At 47.1% G+C, this 22,244-nt stretch overlaps 1 protein-coding gene across 7 annotated transcripts in view; it reads right to left on the minus strand.

The window, feature by feature from the left end:
• nlgn1 (neuroligin 1) overlaps nucleotides 1-22,244 on the minus strand; it is a 185,962-nt gene that overhangs the window by 122,134 nt on the left and 41,584 nt on the right. For 3 of the 7 annotated variants that reach the window (XM_081708240.1, XM_081708243.1, XM_081708238.1), the window contains exons 2-3: nucleotides 16,064-16,855; nucleotides 15,377-15,436 (exon numbers count right to left, since the gene is read on the minus strand). In XM_081708240.1, the coding sequence (XP_081564366.1) occupies nucleotides 15,377-15,436; nucleotides 16,064-16,499 (496 nt within the window). In that variant the 5' untranslated portion in view covers nucleotides 16,500-16,855. The other 4 variants (XM_026997148.3, XM_081708242.1, XM_081708241.1 and 1 more) reach the window with 3 other exon arrangements.

The raw sequence follows: 22,244 nt of genomic DNA on the forward strand, positions 1-22,244 counted from the left end.
ACTCCCTCTCTCTCTCTCTCTCTCTCTCTCTCTCTCTCTCTCTCTCTAATGCGATCAGTGCTTGCATGCAGATATATCTTCCTTTTCCCTCTCCACTTTAAGCCCTGAGATCGACACTTAAAGAAACTCGTGCTACGATCGGACTTGCCATGGATCAGAGCGCAAGGCCCCCCGCTGACTTAAGAATTATACACATGACGTTTAAACATTTTCTTCCATCTGATCAAAGAGACCAATAACTGCATCACTGCTTTTAGCACTTGGACGTACTCTGGACGGACCAGTAACAGAAGATTCTTTCATAACGTCTCTGAAGATTACATCAACAATAACAAACATAAACAATAGCACTATAATCAGCACACGGTTCTGGTCCAAACAGCTGAGGCACCTGCTTCTAACGTGGAGGGAAATCAGCCTTCAACCTGAAGATGACGGTGATGATGAAGATATGGCTCTGTCCAGCCTGAAGAAATCAATTCCCTCCGGCTTGTCCGGGTCTGTCGTTCATCAGTGCATCTACTGTAAAGTGCCTCTGAACACCATCTGCTCCTTCAGTCACAGGTAATTAAAAGCACACTAATACAAGTAGGTTAGGATCAATTAATTAATGCAAAAAAGCCATTAGTTTCACACAAACTACTCACCCAGTATAAACAATCGTCGTTACAATTGCTTCATTAGACTGACTTGATTTTTTAAGTGAAAGCGCTCCAGGCGAGGCAGTCTATCAATAAACAAATTAATTATGTCAATTAAAGGGTCTGACAAGTGAAAAACGATGACAGCAGAGGAAATTTCAAGGCATGTGATCAATTTCAGTTAAGTGTGGCACTGATACACTCACATGACAATGTGCATGCATTCAGAGACCCTGAGACCAGAGTGTCCCCATCACCCGGGAAAGCAGAAAGAAGACCTTCCAATAACGCCTTTATCCTGCAATAATCTGGAACTGAGCTGTAATCCGTTATCACTTGAACCAAGTCACACTGTTCTGTAGACAAACTTAACCTGTTCAGCTAAGCAACACAAATTACTTTAGAATTTGAAAGGGGGCTAAATCCAGAGAAACTAAATTAAACTTTAAAAATGCTTTGCATTAGACTAAAATTTTGTCTGATAAACCATAATTTAATTTACTATCCACTCAACACAAGCATGGTCTAAAGAACATTAACGATCAGTCTGGCTTTCTTTAAATATATTTTCCTTTAATCAATTAATTGATTAATTGGTCCCAATTCCTTTATTCTAAAAAGCAAATTAATCAGTGGGACCTGTGGAAGGGGTTCAGTAATGAGACAACAAAGTCCGGCCTGATGTGCACCAGATAAGAGCACCAGTGGTGTGCTACAGAACAGCTACCCGTCTATCTCTACATAACAGCTAACTGTCTGTCTCTACAGAACAGCTAACCGTCTGTCTCTACAGAACAGCTACCCGTCTGTCTCTACAGAACAGCTACCCGTCTGTCTCGACAGAACAGCTACCCGTCTGTCTTTACAGAAGTTACCCGTCTGTCTCTACAGAACAGTTACCCGTCTGTCTCTACAGAACAGTTACCCGTCTGTCTCGACAGAACAGCTACCCGTCTGTCTCGACAGAACAGCTACCCATCTGTCTCTACTGTGACTTAGGTTATGCGGTGGCCTTAATGTGCCTTTAAGCTAATGATATTTACCTCCAGACACACACAGTGGTCAAAGGGGAACACACAAAACTATGATCATATAGACTTTATATATATATTTGTTGAATAATTTACTAAAGGAGAGACCAGCTTAGTAATGGATTATACCTGCTGGCATGTGCTAGAGAAAGAGTGAACCAAAAGTAAAATGCTTTGACACAGGTTATGGTGTTGTGGACCTGTTTATGCGCTTGTCCTGAATCAACAATCAGATTTGGTATTTAGCAGCCTCACTAAACCTAATGAATATTACACACTGTCATGTGCTGATCAGCTCTTATGCTGACAGTGGGCACAGGGTCTGCATCGGGACTGGCTGCAAGATTTCCCCACTAAACTCAGAAACACAACGTTCTAGGCCACAACCCACATGAAAAAATCACGTAGCTGTTTTAATGTGGTGTTAACGTGAGCTAGGAAGAGAACAGAGTGAAATAAGCCCTGAACACTGAGCCACTGGCAGAGGACTAAACATGGGGCAGCTCGGAGTCGGGGCAGCTCGGAGGTGGGGGGAGCTCGGAGTCAGGCAGCTCAGCGTGAGGGGCAGCTCAGAGTCAGGGTCAGTATGAGAAGAGCCAGAAACCTTTTTAAACAACACACATTTTGAACATGTATGTCTTTTTAAACATGTTTTGTACATATATATCTGTCAAGTTGTTTTCAGTTATATGGTAATAGCAGTACATTATTAGCTGCTACTAACCCACTATCAGGGTTCGCCTGTTGGCTTTAGAAGTTGTGAATGAACAAACAGCTAACCGTAGAAGCCTGTCTCTTTGATATTAACCCACAGACATGAGGTAATGGGGGCGTACACTTCAACAATCCTAATGAAGAGGAGAAACTCTCTCGTGCTGTGCCGAGCGAAGGCTGGGCCGCCGCTAATTGCCTTCTGGAGTCGTGGCTGGTAAAACCACGAGCATCGCCACGACAACGGACTGGGCTGGAGAGGCTGAACTATAAAACCTAATTATACCTCTCACAGAAGCAGCCTGCTCCATTTAGAATAAAGGAACCCAAAGCAATAACGGCCGTGCCATTAACAATTAGTCTCCACCGCAGCTAATTAGACAGAAGAGATAAAAAAAAACAGGATCTAAATGTATACAGTGGGCCTCATATATTCTGTGGAGCTCAATGCGCTCCTCTAATGACACGTAACAACCCCCAGCGCCCGGAGATTGCTCAAGATCGCTCACTGAATGGGTACACAGGGCTAAATCTGTTTGCCAGCTTAATGGTAATAAACTCCGTTAGCTTGAGTGAGAGAGAGGTTACAAATGGACACGCCCCCTGGGGAAAGGATCCCTAAATGGGTTTTCGTTTCATTCTAGACCAAACGGGCTGAAGCCAAATCAGGAAATGCATCTGCAATTAAACTTTGGCGAATGCTCACATGCTGTTTACTAAATTGAGCCCCCGCTTAAGATCTAAGGATCGTCTTGTGGGGCTCGTGAGTCAAAAGGTAAACCTGGCCTCTCTCTCAGTCATTAAAAGCCAACACTTATATAAAAGTGTGAGTGTGTGTGTGTGTGTGTATACATATGTCTATACATGTGTATATCACATTGTATATATTCTGTTTCTCAGGAAACTACTGTGTACTAAAAAAAATTTGATTTTATATATATATATATATATATATATATATATATATATATATATATATATATATATATATATATATATAGATAGATAGATAGATATATAGATATAGATATATATATATATATATATATATATATATATATATATATATATATATATATATATATATATAGAGAGAGAGAGAGAGAGAGACCACTCAGTAGTGGCAGAGAGACCACTCCACACTGGCAGAAAGACCACTCCACACTGGCAGAGAGACCACTCCACACTGGCATTTAATCAATCCATCACAGACTCCAGGGACACCATGCACCAAGGCTGCACCCTGCTTAGCAAGCAGACAAAAGACATTCCCGCTGTCTTCCTAAAGGCCAGCACATTAAACGGAGAAACAGAGGGCTTGCACACCCTCTCCTAATCACAGCAGACCACCCTCGGAACATCGCAGAGGGGGGTGGCTGCCTTAAAGCACATGCTCTCATTAAACCCTTGATTGGTTGTGGCAGTCAGGAATATAAATGGCTATAAACCAGAGAGTCCCGATGGCCTTACCCACATGCGTACACACGTATACACACGTACACACACACACACACACACACACACACTTTGAGTGGCTATTGTCATTTGGCAGCCGGGGACATGGCCAGATTGCCTCCCCAACTTCTACTTAGCAGTCAGTCCCTTCAGGTTGTTTTCACTCAATTTATTGCAAGGGGAGGCACAGACGATTTTGCATCAGTCTGGCAGCCAGACACCGGCCAGCTCCCCTCCATCAACGCGCACGTCCGTACGGAATACAAGGCTCAGCGTGATGTGCATGTGGGTTGGATGAGCCAGAGCAGGGCCAGGAGAGGCCCCGCCTCCCGGCCTTAGACCCTCCCCCTCCCGAGTCGTGTGACGAATAAGCCACCTGGTCCATTCTGTTCCTTTCCATTACCCCGCCCTCATGATCCTTGGTCCAGGCCGAGGAAGGAACAGGCCCACTCTAAAAGATTTTATTTCCCCTAGCTAAGACGAAAAAGCAATTTTGAAAGCACATCACGCATTTGCGCGCGCTTATTTGGGGTTTGGGTGGTAAAGACATGAGTTTGTTTTGAATGCAATTATTGTAAGGGAACATCGCTGGTTTGCTACTTTTGGAATGAAAAATTGTTTCCTGAGAATCATAAGAAGCAGAAAAACAAACAGAAGCATGTGTTCAACAAGGTCCCATTTGAATCGTATTAACAGCGTCTCCCGCGTTATATTCACAGAGTGTGTCAACAATAACACTCTGACCGCAGCACTGGGAGAGACGTTCTACAGAGATACACCAGTCCAGTGCGCACTGGGAGAGACACTCTGCAGAGATACACCAGCCCAGGTCAGAGAGCGGCACTGGGAGAGACGTTCTACGGAGATACACCATCCCAGTGCACAGAGCGGCACTGGGAGAGCGAGAGTGGTGTAGATCTGACAAAACTCATCCTACCAGGGCCATCTCTGAAAGCCCTGGTGCACAGAAGAAAACAGAGCACTCAAACCAGTCCTGCTTCAAAAGGACCTCACCATGGTGCACACCACACACATACGCGCGCACACTTCCACGTCCTGAGACACATCGCAGGCCTGCGGATGCATGCGCACCTGCTTTGCTGTTAGGGGCTGATAATGGAAAAACTGTCAGCCCTCCAAGGCTATCACTGTACCCAATGTCACATTAACAAAACCCTTTCCTAATCGACTCTTGACTGAGATGATCACTGGAGATCAGTTAATTACCTTTTAATGTACGCATACTAAAAAGACATTAAAAGTGGCGTGACCAGGCGACAAAGACCAGGAGACAGATGTGCGTGTGAAACCGCTGTGGCCTCCCTAATTACCCCCCAAACACACAGTCAAGGATCCCATTAGTTCTAAAAGTGGTCAAAGACACAAATAGACCATCTAAGAATAAGATTAAGCAACAGGATACCTAAATAGTGCAGTAGATAAAGCTCCAGAATACAGGCATTTATAGTGCCTGTGTTGCCTTACAAACACTAATGGTAATTACAAGCCCATAACAAACAATGACTTGACCACAGCAAAAATAATTATAAACCAATTTCCATCAAAACAGCATGAAAACTCTCAAAAAAGAAAGAAAACCAAGTCTCCTGGCGTAAAATCGTTCCTGCTCCCAGCATGGGGCTCTTTTCCGGGACGCCCTGGTCGCGCTAGGATGCCCTGGTCCCAAACCAGGCTGGAATATAATAGATCATTTGGCCAGTAAATGGCAGGTATTATAGGAGTCATTTGCACCTGAACGTGTGATTTAGAAAGGCACACTGGTAATAGCTTTGCAGCTTTCCCGTGCCATTTGACAACGGCTCACCACACTGGAAACGAGATAAATGAAGGTGAGAAGTCAATGACTATCCATCAAAACATCAATCTCCCTTTCTTCTCCTTTCGGCTTTTAAATACCAGCCGCGGCCAGAGAGCGCCGCGGGGTCTCTCGCTGCCTCCGGAGGCGTGTCTGGCGGGGTAGGGAGCAGCGCGGGGAGACGCTGCCCTTTTCTGCGCCTCGCTCCTCCGTGGTGCGTCTCTCCTCGGGGTCAGCAGGTCTGGGCTCTTCAAATAATCCTAGCTGGAAGACGCTGAGCTTGATCCTTCGGGAAGGTCTCGATTATTGGAGGGGCGCGTCAGAATTGCGCGGGGGAAGCGTTCCATTTCAGACGTGTGGATTTCACAGTGTGCTCAGGTTTTGACTTAAACAGCTCGCCAAGATTTTCGGGATTTTTAAAGACCGAAATGGTCAAAAAAAAATGTTTTTTAAAAAAGGCCGAGGAAATATTCTGGACACAACCACCGATATATGACGCTAAAATAAAATATCGCTAGTTGGACATCCATTCGTGCAATTTCCCATGTAGATAATATGTCAGGTTTTCAGGAAGATAATGGTCACTCAGCAGGCAGACTCCAGCTCTCAGGCAGTTTAGGACAGTTTGGGGTATTTCGGGGCAGTTGGGCTTCTAGGGGGGGCACCGAGCTCTTTGATGCCACACTGAGGATGGCTGTAGCTAAGCCCAGCAACGTAGCATCTCCTCATCATCTTCCTCTCTCCATCCGGCTTCCTCCCTCATGTCGTCTCGCACGTCACGCCGTTCCTTCATCTATTATATTCCTCATTCTTTAATTAGCAAAAAAACAGACGAGTGATAATCTTTCACCGCGTCAAAAACATATTTCTTCTTAACGGCACAGGGGGCAGTGCTGCTCCATTATTAAGTCTGTCAAAACATCATTAGGCTCCACTGGGCTAAGCGTCGGGAGTATGGGAGGTCCAGAAGAAACCCCAACACCAGCCACGATGGCACACTGGCATTCAAAACCGTGCAGACCTGGCTGGTCTCCGTTTGGCTCACCACACTTCACTCACTCCATTTAGCAGGAGATGTTCGGAAGGATTGATTTTTTTCACATATGGACTAGCGGTAGACAATGCATTATAGCAATCCTCACATTCCAGTGATGAAATATTGTTGTAGACCATTTGTTCAAGCACCTTTCATTCAACTGACACGCTCTGGTATGGAGTTGGAGATGAAGCACGAGGCTCTCTGGACTACAAATTGCCTACAAATTGCCTACAAATCACTACACCAGCACCACTACACCAGCATCACTACACCAGCACCACTACACCAGCACCACTACACCAGCACCACTACACCAGCATCACTACAACAGCACCACTACACCAGCACCACTACACCAGCACCACTACACCAGCATCACTACACCAGCACCACTACACCAGCACCACTACACCAGCATCACTACACCAGCACCACCACACCAGCATCACTACACCAGCATCACTACACCAGGACCACTACACCAGCATCACTACACCAGGACCACTACACCAGCATCACTACACCAGGACCACTACATTAGGCCCTCTGAATATGCTGATTCGTCCAGCTATAAATGGCTAAGTATTTAATTAATGCCAGACTGAATCCACTGAGGACAAAACAGTAAAGGTTTGTAAGATTCTTTTTCTTTTTTAATTACTTAAACTCCAAAATAAAAAATAAAAAAATTTAAAAAACACTACAGCAGAGTACAATATCGCTGCCTTTAAGATCTGGCTAGGTGGATCTCGTTAGGTGCATTATACGGCTTAGTCCGATTGTACAGAACGAGAACCATCTGCATCATTTTTATCACTGCCTTAAGAAAAGAAATCTTTACTAAGAATATTTGAAAACCAAAGGCCTTTTTTTCCCCTATCTGAAGGACTCTGCTCAGAAAGGACTATACGTGCATTCAGTGTTTTCATCCCACTGTGAATGTGTTTCAAATTAGCCCTTATAAATAATCAGTTTCATGCAAATGTGACGCATCTTGCCGATGTAAGTGCATAATGAGTGTTCCAGTGCTGACTGGTTTGCTTATTGGTTTTCTTGTATTTCGCCTCGGCAACATAACGGGATCAATAGGATTACCAATTGCATTACACTCTCACTGAAACCGTTGCTTAAGTACTTGGCTGGATATGAACTAGGTAATTATTATCAGATAATTTGGAGGAAATTTCTCACATAGACCATATTATATTTCCTGGTAGGATATATAGCATTCAGAGCCCACTAATTATACCAGTGTAACAGATTGACAACGTTTCTCACACAACGTGAAACACTGTAGTATAATTAATATCTTGTCCTCTCTCTCTTTCACATTAATTTTCCTTCTGTAACGTATTATTTGAAATAAGCTCATTTTCAGCTCCACTCATGTCAGTCTTATACAAATCCCACACTATAATACATTCTGAGAGACAGCTGGGTTGCACCTCAAATGTGAACCCAGGAAAGACGGCCCCTCCCTGACCTGCCCCAGGAAACAGCCCCGTCGTCAGCTGGGAGAGATGTCCCTGAAGAACACAGCTGGCGTCAACTCCGAGCTGTGGAGGTTCGCAGCTTTTAATGCTGTTTGTATCCGACTCTGCGATGAACGGCCTGCCCGCTCGTCACGTTAAAAGAACCGCAGAGGTCCTCGGCTGGAGCAGCAGCAGTGATACGTGCTCCACGGATCCGCTTCCCACACGGAACCACGTTCCGCACGGAATGGCGGGTTCCGACGCAATTAATATTCAACAGGAAGCGCCTGGGAGGCTCAGTTGTTTATAAAGACCCCACAAATGAGCTCAAGGCTTGTATAGTGCTCTCTCTCTCTCTCTCTCTCTCTCTCTCTCTCTCCTCACACCTATTCCCTGCTTGTCTTCCTTTCTATTTCTCCCCGCTCTCTTCCTTTGTCTCACTCTCTCTCCATCACCACTCGTTTACCGAGTGGTGGTCTTAATGCGCTGGTCTTCCCTTCATCACTCACTTCTTTGGCCTTTAGGCATCTGTCCATGCTCAGAGGACCAGGCAGGAAGATGAAATCTCCACTTACACTCCTTTCCTCCGAACGTGTTTCGAAGCTTCCAGTGGCTAGCTGACCTCTGCAGTGACTACCTGACCCCTGGAGTGAGTAGCTGACCTCTAGAGTGACTACCTGACCCCTGGTGGAGGCCGACTGACTGGGCGGAGGAGGTCTGCATCTGAACACATCACGAGAGTGAGCAGATCACTCACCTGTGACTCCTTCTGACTGCCAGAGGTGTTAAACTGTCATTACCTATGCTTCCCAGGGATCATGGTAACTAATTATGGAATTTAACTGAAAATCCAGGGCCCTGATTTGGGGTTTTGTATATTTGAAGAAGTTCTTGTAGGCCTTTGTCAGGTGTAATCACGTGACTGTAACCGTGGGGTGCACTAGAACGGAACGTACTAAGAAATGCAGATGCACATTTGGACGACTCGTGAAGTTATCCTTCAAGAAAAAGTTCCAATAAACTGCACAGAGCTCCTTTGTGAAGGGCGTGCTGTTACCACTCCTAGGTGTACTGCGGCCTTGGGCACTAACAGAAATAGTGCTGTTTATTAATGAGATTCATCACTAAGTAGTGACCCCTCGTTGAACTCAGGACAAAAACACAGGTGAGCATGATCCACTAGCTCAGCTCACAAGCGTGTGGTTCAAGAACTACAATACACTGAAGGACAAGACCGTCTACCTCACATGTCTTGTTTTTCTGTTTAATCATTTTTCTGCTTTAGTGTTTTTCCTTCCCAAACTCTCTCTCATGTTTTGAATTTAAAAAATAAAACCAGAATTCGAGAAAGAAGGACTCTCAGTGCTCTCAGTGAGTCCGGAGACCTAGTCAAACTTTAAAAGGTAACATGGTGCTAAAATGAATGCATTCATAAAGACACGGCATTAGAACACACAGCATTCAAGGGCGTTTGTGAACACATGACAGCGTGGACATCTTGCATTTGTTTAATATCCACTCCCTGGGGATGTGTGTGTGTGTGTGTGTGTGTGTGTGTGTTGAACCAAGCGTGGGGTTAGGTAGCGCCCCATCACTGCCAACTCAAGGTGACCTTTGCCCCCTTGTTCCACACCCTCTCCATCTGCAACAGCTTGGCACTTCAGTTCCTCTTTCATCTCGGCGCCCCCCCCTGCAGGTTCAAGACTTGTCATTTACTTCACGAGAACTCACCCTGCGCTCACCCGGGAACTGGGCCAAGTGCACCAGAACAGCCTGCATCTCCCAACATGCCCTGCTTCACCACGATCTGTAATTAACACGGCAGGAGCCACAGGTAGAAGCCAAGAGCGCCAACGCACCTACGCCGCCACATCCACGGGAGGGCGGCCGTTCGCCATGACGGTCGTATCGACGGGACATTACACACGTCCACTCTAGGCCGACTGACCCGATGCAACGCTGCAATGCTCACAATTAATACTGCGGCATTCTAATTCTGAAAATCTAATTCTTATTAATACAAATTCTGGTTTTATTGTTTGTTTTCTGTGTATGCAATTACAGCTATGGTAGAAGGTAGGCCGTTGGCTAGCTCAAACGTGGTTGAATTAAATTCGAAACGCAATGAAGGCTCTGGGCTCTGAGCAGAAGGGCTGAGCGTGTGTCCTGTTTCATTAAAGCCCGCCTGCGTCGGGTCATCTGCAGGCAGCGCAGACCCTGCAGTACAAGTTCCATGAACGTCAGCTCACCCACAACACTCAGACAAGAAGTAGACACACTTTCGTCCTAGGTCCCATCCACAGTTTCCCATGACTTCATATTTATGTTTTGTCAACGTGGCCCTATGCATTCAACATTTAAATGATAGAAACTATTTAAAAACATGACAAGACTTCAGTCATTTATCTAGTAAGGTCATGCCTCTGTAGTGATGTCATTTCCTGGTTCGTGTCTCTGTCATGTGATTGGACACTCTGTAGCAGAATGCAAGAGCTTACTGAAGCAGACGCAAATTAAACTGTACACTAATCTTATGTCTGCAGCGCAAAGAGACAAAAAACAAAACAAAACAATAAAACCCTAAAAAATCAAGAAAGAAAATCAAGCTTCGAGCTTAGGTGTGTGTCAGGCTCCAGTGTGTGTCGCCTGCCTGTGTCGGCTTGCAGTATCTGGCTGCCGTTCTGTGTCAGAGCTCTGTCACAACATATAACCCTACGGCCACAGAGCTCTGTCAGAGAGGCAGAAAATGTCCACGAACCAAATCTGGAACCAGAACCAAAAAAATGAAGAGAGAGAGAGAGAGAAAGAGAGAGAGAGAGAGAGAGAGAGAGAGAGAGAGAGCAAAATCATCTGACTACGAACCATAAATAAAACCGTATTCTGCATTTTCGATTTCAGTCAGGATGAACATGGTGACACAAATGGCCGACATGATCTCCCTCCTAAAATGGCCTTATACGGCACCGACTCCGGAAGCACCGTGAAAATCACGACTGCAAGGAAATTATACCGAAAGAGGCTGAGATGCAAGTTCTCACAAATGTGTCCAGTTTAAATATTCATGTGCGCTTGGCTATGCGGCTCAGATCCTCTCAGAGAACACACGGGCGTGTAACTGTGTGCACCATATTCTGTTGCCTCTTATGTATCAGTAAACAGTAAACTGAATGCATACCCATTTTCACATTATGTTGTTATGAAACATTAAAATAATAGTTAGCAATGCAAATAATCTCTGGAAATGTTCTGATTCATTACTACTGCATACGCTTGAAAATAACAACTCTCATAAGAGCTCTGGCTTTCTTTTCGTGGTCATTGCCTCAAATAGCAAATCTGTTCACCTGTTCTGATCCTGTACATTATATCAGTTAGAACTTGATCTTCTGCTCAGTGTCCCAAAATTAATATTGTAATAAGAAAGCCCAATACTTTGATTATTTATAATGCTACAGTATATCTTGCAGAGGAAATTTACAATTCAGCCCAACAGCCTGTGAGGAGCAGGGAAATCTGGTCACCATGGAAGAGTTTTAGGTCTGATCTCCTGGCTGAGTTGGACAGAAGAGGAGTAGAAGAGGAGTAGAGGAAGAATAGAGGAGTAGAGGAGGAACAGAACAGATAGATGAAGAGGAAGAGTAGAGGTGTCGAGGAGGAGTAGAGTAGAGGAGCAGAGGGGTAGAGGGGGAGGAGTAGAGGAGTAGAATTAGAGGAGTAGAGGGGGAGGAGTAGGGGAGTAGAAGTAGAGGAGTAGGGGGAGGAGAAGAGGAGTAGAATTAGAGGAGTAGAGGAGCAGAATTAGAGGAGTAGAGGGGAAGGAGTAGAGGAGTAGAATTAAAGGAGTAGAGGAGCAGAAGTAGAGGAGTAGAGGGGGAGGAGTAGAGGAGTAGAATTAGAGGAGTAGAGGAGTAGAATTAGAGGAGTAGGGGGGAGGAGTAGAGGAGTAGAGGGGGAGGAGTAGAGGAGTAGAGTTAGAGGAGTAGAGGAGCAGAATTAGAGGAGTAGAGGGGGAGGAGTAGAGGAGTAGAAGTAGAGGAGGAGTAGAAGAGTAGAGGAGCATCACCACACCCTACACCCACACTCTCAGCTGGCTGCCAGATTCCTGAACGATAAGCTCCCCCAGCCTCTGGACATTCCCAGTCCAAGCAGGCTGCCAGGTGACTGGGGCTGTGGGGTGTGGTGGTATTATGATATTGTCAAATATCAAAAGCTGTCAAAATCAGAAATGAAATCCAAACATCTTAATGAAGAATAAAAGAGCGCTGCCCTACCACGCCGACGTATTCACCTCCTCAGGAAATGCAGAACAGCTCTGCCTTACAAACAGAGCCATTAAAATGATGGGAAAATAAACAAATAAATGCCTTATCCTCACATTTACGCACTATTTGAATAGCATATTCTTATGATAAAACTATAATCCTGATGTGTAGGAGTTCTGGTCTCAGTTGTGACTGACACCAGTACACCAAGTCCCTTATAGAACTCTGACGAGCCAGAGAGCCGTTCTGTTTTAACGGGTGTCGGTTACAGTTCAGTAAAACTGAGTCTGTTGGCGTGACAAAAGTAGATAAATGTTTCATTATTCCCGGAAGGACTGGAACCTCCTGCGTAAACACGGAAGAACCACACACACCTCCCTGGCAGACACCTCCACCTTACGTGCAGCGTTACATCTGCACCTCCTATCACAGCATACATACAAAACGGTGGACTAATCTGGGTTTTAAAAAAATTAGTTGATAGAAAATATTTTAGTTAAAACGATAAAACATGGAATAATAAAAGTGAGTTTCCATACAGTGTTCACATTATAAGCATTTTTAAAATAATTTCAATAATGATACATTGAACAGAACTATTGGATAGCATTCATTAGGTGTCAGATGTCTGACCTGATGTCAGGGTTCATTCACAGTTCGTCTCGTTAAAGCAAACATTACAAAAAACAGCAGTTTTTCCCTACACACCTATCAGAGGCCTTCACCAGCTCTGCCAATGACACAGCATGCTGTTTCTACCGCTGAGACGAGGTACTGAGACGAGGTAAAGCCTAGCGCTGCACATTAGATATGATGAATATCACAACATTTCTCATATCGCAGGGTAAACACTTTGGGCAGAAGTGATGTGATGCTATCAGGACGCCCCTTGGCCTGCACCCTAATGTTTCTGTGTCAAACCCGGTCGTGGGCGTTTATGTGAAGTTTAATCGTTTGAAATATAATGTTAATTTGTGAACACTGAAATGGCAGCTCCAAACGTGAGCTGTGTGTGGGATTAAAGCAGGCTGCAGGTTTTGAAAGGTCATGTTTATAATGACTGAAGTGGTTGAGGAAGGAGGTATTGGATTAGTGTGAATTAGAGTCAGAAGAGGGGAAAAGGGGCGTGTGAGTTGAGGGGTGTAGGTTGGGGGTGTGGGTTGGGGGTAGTGGGTTGGGTAGTAGGTTGGGGGTGTGGGTTGGGGTGTAGGTTGGGGGTGTGGGTTGGGGGTAGTGGGTTGAGGGTAGTGGGTTGGGGTGTAGGTTGGGGTGTAGGTTGGGGGTGTAGGTTGGGGGGTGTGGGTTGGGGTAGTGGGTTGTGGGTAGTGGGTTTGGGGGGGTGGGTTGGGGGTAGTGGGTTGTGAGGGGGTGGGTTGGGGTAGTGGGATGGGGTAGTGGGTTCGGGGGTGTAGATTGGGGTAGTGGGTTCGGGGGTGTGGGTTGGGGCGTGTAGGTTGGGGCGTGTAGGTTGGGGGGTGTAGGTTGAGGTAGTGGGTTGGGGGTGTAGGTTGGGGTAGTGGGTTGGGGGGTGGGTTGGGGTAGTGGGTGGTGGGTAGTGGGTTTGGGGGGGTGGGTTGGGGGTAGTGGGATGGGGTAGTGGGTTCGGGGGTGTAGACTGGGGTAGCAGGTTCAAGGGTGTGGGTTGGGGTGTATGTTGAAGGGTGTAGGCTGGGGAGTATAGGTTGGGGTAGTGGGTTGGGGTGTAGGTTTGGGGGCTAGTGGGTTGGGGGTGGTAGGTTGGGGTAGTGGGTTGGGGGGGTGTAGGTTGGGGGTATTAGGTTGGAGGTGTAGGTTGGGAGGTGTGGGTTGGGGTAGTAGATGGGGTTTAGGTTGGGAGTAGTAGATTGGGGGGTGTGGGTTGGGGGTAGTAGGTTGGAGGTGTAGGTTGGGAGGTGTGGGTTGGGGTAGTAGGTTGGGGTGTAGGTTGGGGGGTGTGGGTAGTGGGTTGAGGGTAGTGGGTTGGGGTAGTAGGTTGGGGGCTGTGGGTTGAGGTAGTGGGTTGGGGTGTAGGTTGGGGGGTGTGGGTAGTGTGGGTAGTGGGTTAAGGGTAGTGGGTTGGGGTAGTGGGTTTGGGGGGGTGGGTTGGGGTAGTGGGATGGGGTAGTGGGTTCGGGGGTATAGGTTGGGGGGTGTAGATTGGGGTAGTGAGTTCGGGGGTGTGGGTTGGGGTAGTGGGTTCGGGGTGTAGGTTGAGGGGTGTAGGTTGGGGTAGTGGGTTGGGGGTGTAGGTTGGTGCGTGTGGGTTGGAGGGTGTGGGTTCAGGGGTGTAGGTTGGGGGTAGTGGGTTGGGGTGTAGGTTTGGAGGTGTAGGTTGGGGGGGTAGTGGGTTGGGGTAGTGGATTGGGGGGGTGTAGGTTGGGGGTATTAGGTTGGAGGTGTAGTTTGGGAGGTGTGGGTTGGGGTAGTAGATGGGGTTTAGGTTGGGAGTAGTAGGTTGGGGGGTGTGGGTTGGGGGTAGTAGGTTGGGGGTGTGGGTTGGGGGGGGATTAAGGGACCAGGAAGTTGGGTCCCAGCCATCTTTTCTTAGCCTCATCTGCCAAATTTCCCACAGATCTTTTTCTGTGTAGCAGGGCAGTAGCAGGTCAGACACAATCGAGACTGTATTAATGAGAGCCACTACATCGCTCCACCTACAGGGCAGCCTGTGACAGGGAATACACAGTGGGGTGTGTGTGGGGGGGTGCATGGGGGGGCATTATCTCGATGAAGCCAAATGATCGATTTGGCCGGCGTGAGCCAACGGAATCCAGATAGCATCGCTTTTAATTGTGATTAGCTTCTGCAAATTCAAAGTGCACTCGAAAGGCCCCTTCTCTGACACGGTGGCACTTCAGAGGACCGAGGCGTGTGTTCGGGGGAGGGGTGCGCGCCACCACCTGAGTGAGGGCGGAGCTTCTGTGTTTTGCTGTGGGGCTGATCTAGTCAGGTTTCATGTCAGTGCGTACATACCTCCTTTCCTACACATTTTCTTGCCGGGTTTCCTGGCACATTCCTTGGATATTCTTTTGACTGCAAAATGAATAAAAACTAACAAATAACACGGGGCTCTGTTACAGACATCAGGAGCATGCAGGAGCACTAAGGAGGGAGGGAGGGAGGGAGAGTCACATGAGGAGCTCCTCCTTCTCATCGTCAAAACATCCTCATTAGCATTTTAATCAGCAGCTTAGTCGTCGTCGTCATCATCATTAGTACTACAAAAGACGTTCTCTCTCTGTAATTCTATCTCACTATCTCGCTGTGCCAGCACACACCGCAGACACGTTATGAGGTGCTGGCGGGATAGTGTGTGGGTGGGGCTAAAGTGTGGGGGGAGGGGCTACAGTGTGGGGGAGGAGGAGCTGAAGGAACCGGCTTCGTCTTAAAATGGACGTGCTAGAGCACATGGGTGAGAAATGAAGAGTGAGACACACGCACGCATGCGCACACACACACACACACATACACACACACTCTCACACACACACACACACACACACACACACACACACGCACACACACACACAAAAGCAGTGGCATGCATGTCGACATGCGGAGGTCATGCTTTTCTAGGCCCGCACACTAGTCAGCACACAGCTGACATGGAGGCATGAGACAGGCAGGTCCGTCTGTCCAGGCCTCCACACACGAACTCACCATCCTCCGTGGGCACATAGATGTTTAGGAACAGGCAGTCCTCGCTCTGTTCCTGCACGTAGGATGCGACCACCTCCAGGCCGTTGGTGAACCATACGGGAAGCATGACGTCTGGCAACCTGCCCTCCAGAATGGTCTGGGGACATACCGGGCCAAACTGGGTGGCGTTTCGGACGTCCGGCCAAGACACAGGCGCCTCGGGGGGCTGGAAGCGCCTCTCCCCTGTAGGGGGCGCCGCGTAGGGCACCCCCAGGAACTGGATGACAGGTCCTAGGATCTCGTTGTTGAGCTCTTTCTTGAAACCTCTCAGCTTGCCGTAGGTCGTGGTGACCACGGGGTCCGCCTCGTCCAGCTTCTCTGCGGCAGCGGCCGGCGCCGCCAGCACCAACGCCAGTGCCCACAGCAGGCCGGGCAGGCCCGCCGCCGCTGCGCGCATGGTGGCCGGCTCCGGCTCCGGGCGCGTGCGCGCTCCTCCGCGGCGCGGGTCGTCCCCACCGCACCGCCCGCCGACGGCCAGCGGTGGCGCTAGTTTAGATCCGATGGCAGGGCGGGCTCGATCGAAGCCGAGTAGCCAGACTTTCGGGACGCAGGACTCTCGAGGCTCTCAGTGGCAGGTATTCCCACATCGATTGCTACTCGCGGGCCGGCAACAACTCCGCTGTGCGCAGCACACGCAATTCGTCAGGTTGCATCCTATCGATAGCACGGCTCTCCATCCTGGCTGTGGGCGGAGGGGACGGTGGTCACTGGCACAGGACTGTTCGCAGATAAATCAAGCCTCGGGTCTATATCCTACAGGAAATAAAAAAGAATTAATTAGCATCGAGCTACAGGCAGATGGGGAAAGAGGCTCCACTGGCCATTACAATCCTGCGCAGTCGCTATCCGGCGGAATGTTCCAGAATAGCGGCTCGCTGACGCCACGGAGGATCCATCATACCCAGGCGCGGAGATGGAGCTAGCTTAGGAACACCTCCGGACTTCCTGACATCACCTTCCAAATGTCAGAGCTGGGAAAGCGATATGGCTGTGGCGTGAATTAATGCGTTAAAATAAAAGGCGTGTTCTGACTCCCGGCAGTCCGCCTGCGGAAGAGAAGGAGTGACATTCGGCTCGTTAGCCTGAACATTACCAGAACAACCTCACTGTGTGGAGACTGACGCTAATTAAGACCAGGGACAAACAGAATCAAATGCAGCTCAAGGGGGAAAAGGGCCTCACATTTCACATCACTCGTGGCACGCGACGTTTGAGATTCATGGCCTTCGCGTTCAAAGCTGAGATATGACGAACATTTTTTCAGGCTCATTTATAAACGCGCCGTTTGTGTCCGTCAGAAAAGTGCTAACGCCGGACATGGAGGTACCCGGGGGCAGGGGGGGACGACGAGCCGGTGTTCCAGGGGTCGCACACCAGCTCCCTCAGCCAGCACAACGGGGGTTATGTTCGCCAACAATGAGATGTCTGTCCCGGACGCTACTGTAAAGCCGCGCACGCGCTGGAAATGGCTTATCCCAACAAGCGGCTCGTTCAGCGCCAGAGACGGAGGAGTCGCCGTTTCCGGAATGACGTACGGTGCGTCCAGCAGGGAGTAAATCCCAGGAACCCCGCTCTCTATCCCCAAGATAACGGCACCCGCTAATCTTACTCCGAGACTTCCTGCTCGGCATGGCCAAAAATATATACGACACCCTGAGTAAAACATGCCACAGCCAAAAGGCGGAGGTCTGATCAGACTGGGAGAATCCCAGTGCACTGGGAAAATCCCAGCACTTTGACATGCTGTCCATCTCAAAGAAGCCTCCTAACCCTATCTTTTTTGGTTTTTACAGTTTCGTTTAGGGGGATAGAACAGGGATATTGTTATTAAAAGATTATTGATCATTAGATTTTTATATGCTGGGCAGTGTCTTATGTCAAGACATAATAATATATATTAGCTGGTCTTACTGCTGTAGAGCTCAACTATGGTCCACTTGTTTTACAACGCTGGTGGGTAATTAAACCTGACCTGATGCTGTAGGGAGGGCCTTAGAATTTCCACTGATTTGTCTGCCATTGTTTGTATTCATCTGCTGTATTTACCTATGTATTTATGTATTTACATATGTATTTATGTATTTACCTATGTATTTATGTATTTACCTATGTATATGTCTTTACCTATGTATTTATGTCTTTACCTATGTATTTATGTATTTACCTATGTATTTATGTATTTTTACCTATGTATTTACCTATGTATTTATGTATTTTTACCTATGTATTTACCTATGTATTTATGTCTTTACCTATGTATTTGTCTTTACCTATGTATTTACCTATGTATTTATGTATTTACCTATGTATTTACCTATGTATTTACCTATGTATTTACCTATGTATTTACCTATGTATTTATGTATTTATACCTATGTATTTATGTATTTATACCTATGTATTTATGTATTTATACCTATGTATTTACCTATGTATTTACATATGTATTTATGCATTTACCTATGTATTTACATATGTATTTATGTATTTACCTATGTATTTACATATGTATTTATGTATTTACCTATGTATTTATGTATTTTTACCTATGTATTTACCTATGTATTTATGTATTTACCTACGGCTGTGCAGTCATGTGGCCACACCCCTCTTCTGTCCTTCTCACCGCATAGTTCAAAACAAATCGTGCCTATCGACAGGAACAGGCAACCGACACGCAGCCAGACGAACGCAAACTTGTCAGTGCCCTCAAATAATTAGACAAATGGATAAACACGAGGCATTAAAGGAGGAATCCACTGCATTGATTGTGTACTGTATTGTTAATGGGATCATAAAACTGCTGGGAGGTTGTTGTTGGGTTTTTTTACAGTGTAGCATCCAGAAAAACTGCACGGGGGTTGCAGTGCTAGACGTGGTCGTCATGATTCGCACAAATGTTCAGATTGGGGCACGGATAATAAAAAAAAAAAAGTCGGATATTTTTGGCTGTAAAATGCAGCATGTGTGATGAGTGGGAATGTCAGGAGGAGAGATGGGATAAGGAGAGCAGGTGGAGAGGAAGAGCTAGACAGAGAGTGTGTGTGTGTGTGTGTCTGTGTGTGTGTGTGTGTGTGTGTGAGAGAGAGCGTGTGTGGGTGCGTCTGTGTGCGAGAGTGTGTGAGTGTGAGTCTGTGTGCATGCACGTGTGTGTGTGGGTGTGTGTGTGCATGTGAGAGAGTGTGTGTGTGTATGTGTGGAGAGGGGGGTTAAAAAATGCTTTGGCAAAATGGAGTCATTGTCTGTGTTTCATGTTTTATGCTCAGAGGGCGACTACATAATAAAGATAACTCTTTAAGCAAGTCTGTCTGCAGACAGGCCCAACACTTTCAAAAGCTTCTTTGTTACTACATTTTTTTCAAAAGAATTGAAGAATCATTTCACATTCATTCTAAGTCCTTTGGTGTCTAAAAGTGGTCTTGGTCTGGAGGACATTCAGACACCAGCTTCTAACCACCATCCATCCTGTCCACAGCCGGGCCGGACTCTCAGACACTTCCCACGTTCCGTGTGCTTCACTTGTCTTTCTGCAAAGATTGTTGCCCATGTCTCTAGGTTTAGGCTTTGCTTTCTTCTGGCCTGGAAGTATTTAGGCACAGTAAAGCTTTTTGAGCCCAAATACCCAGTTAGAAGGGCCGTTATCTGTACCGCGCAAAGTAAAAGTCCTGGTAAGATTACGTTGACTCAGTAAATTCCAAGAACACACCACGCTGCTTCTAAAATAAAGGTTTCTCTCCAGCATACCCAATATATGTGTAAATACGCACGCTAAAAAAGAAAGCATGACAGAAGCAAGAATTCAAATCTAAGAACTTTTAATGAAGTTCCAAATATTTGCTCCATAGGAGGTGTGGGGAAGGCCTTTGATTAGACGCGCTAGCGTGGCGTGGAAAACAAACTGCCTATTATTTTCGTGCGAGCTGTCTGAAGAGTGGGACCCGGGGCAGGGAGGCGGCTTAACACGGCAGTCCGTCAGAAGGAAGGCAGTCCGTCTCTGTGCGGTTTAGGTCTGCGCCAGCTTCCCGCTGACCTTAACGATCCCATTCCCCTGCAATAAGGCTTCGGGGGAGATTTATAGGTGGCGGCTTATACGCCTCTTTTCGCTGACATGCTTAGTTTCCAGGTCAGGTGGCATCTGGGGGCGGGGTAAACGCTGAGAGACTGGGGGAGTGTCTCCTCTATGGCCTGGTTTAAAAAGCAGCCCATCCGTGATGTGAACTGTTCACGGTATCAACAGGTCTCTCTAAAACCTGTCAATCATCCTTTGGTTCTGACATAACAACAGAGATGACTGAAACACAGGAGGGAGGGAGGTATGTGTTTTTTAGCAGGTACAGAGGCACAATGTGGGAACAGTGGTGTGATTTACCCTTATAGCACAAGTGTGAAAATATATCCTCTGTGCAAGGAATGAGGAGGAGACCATGTCAGTTAACAGCCCTCTCTAAACCATCGCTGGAAAGAACCTGCTATGTGTCTGTCGTGGTTTTAAAAAGGCACTGATCATAACCAGAGCCTCCGGGGAAGTGGGCGAGGAGAACCATGGTGGGAGGAGGTGCAGAGTGCTTCTGCTATCAGTCACATAATCTGTAAGCAGCGGTTTCCGGCATGTCAAGCAAGAAAAATTGCAACGGTGGGCCAAGCTAAGATCAGAGCCATGTTTCCCAGTCCCAGACACTCACAGCGAGGAGTTTATCCAAGCGCGGTCATCTTGTCCGAGAGGTCTCTCCGAGTGGCAAGCACACAGGCGCGTGCACAGCTGTGCATGCTAGCAAGTGTTCTGAGGGAGGGGCCACGGCTGAGGTGAGGGGTGAGGGGGAGGAGCCACGGCTGAGGTGAGGGGTGGGGGGAGGGGCCACGGCTGAGCTGAGGGGTGAGGGGGAGGAGCCACGGCTGCCCCAACAGCTCACACACTCCCTCTTTCCCACACAATCTCCAGCAGCCTGCCCACACGCCTGAGAGACAAATTCTGTGCTACCACTTTGTTGGTGTAAAAGTGGAATCTCCATCTCTGTTCTCTTTCTAACTTTGCCTCTCTCTCTCTCTCTCTCTCTCTCTCTCTCTGACAGCCACATTCACACACACAAACTTTACTTCTATGAATGCAAAGAGAGTTACAAACCAAAAAAGTTTTGGTTGGGTTTTTGTGTTTTTGTTGGGGTTTTTTTTTTTGGGGGGGGGGGGGGGTAATTTCACCTGGCTACCATTTTGTGACATTTGCTCTATGAAGTCATCAGTGAAGCACTATGTTGGCGTGGAAACCGAACAGCCGTCATCGACAGCCTGAGCGCTCGACCAACGGCAGGGCGCCGAGAGAGGGAACAGCACATCCCACTCACTCCGTGCAAGGGCTTGCAGCCTGCGTGCCTGAATACAGCCTGCGTGGGAACATCATTACCATTGCATTCAGAAAATAATAAACCACACAATCAGATTACATTCCCAGAAACGCAAACAGGGAAGGAGGCCAGACCTTACACAGCAAAGGGGTCCTTTCAATCTATCAGTGGAAGCCAGTCAACTAACGATGAGGACCAATTAAATGATTTGACATCAAAGTTGTAATTATGAAGTTGCTGAAGTGCTGGGAAGAGGCATAAAAGTGCTTGGGGGGTTAGAAGTGCAAACGAGGGAGGAATCAAATGGGTGCGTTACTACCGTATTTCTTCATTTGGGGAGCACAGAGTACAGATTTGGGATGACCTTGATGGTCACTTGGAAATCAACACAGTAATTCGAGCTTTTAACATTTTCCACTGCATAGTACAGGGCCCGTTAATTAATTTCTTTGATTAAGCTGTGTGAGATACAAATTCCAAAGCCTGTTCTTGCTATGGTGAAACATGCATCAGATTATCTCTGGTTAATAATAATGTACTCTGAATGGCTGGATATAAAGTGATTTGCTAAGGTGTTGATTTCCTGGAGATAAGGTGATTTGCTAGGGTGTTGATTTCCTGGAGATAAGGTGATTTGTTAGGGTATTGATTTCCTGGATATAAGGTGATTTGTTAGGGTATCTTGATTTCCTGGATATAAGGTGATTTGGTAGGGTGTTGATTTCCTGGATATAAGGGGATTTGTTAGGGTATCTTGATTTCCTGGATATAAGGGGATTTGCTAGGGTGTTCATTTCCTGGAT

This window comes from Electrophorus electricus, chromosome 26, assembly GCF_041902795.1.
Source record: "Electrophorus electricus isolate QZ-2024a chromosome 26, ASM4190279v1, whole genome shotgun sequence".
NCBI classification, from domain to species: Eukaryota; Metazoa; Chordata; class Actinopteri; order Gymnotiformes; family Gymnotidae; genus Electrophorus; species Electrophorus electricus.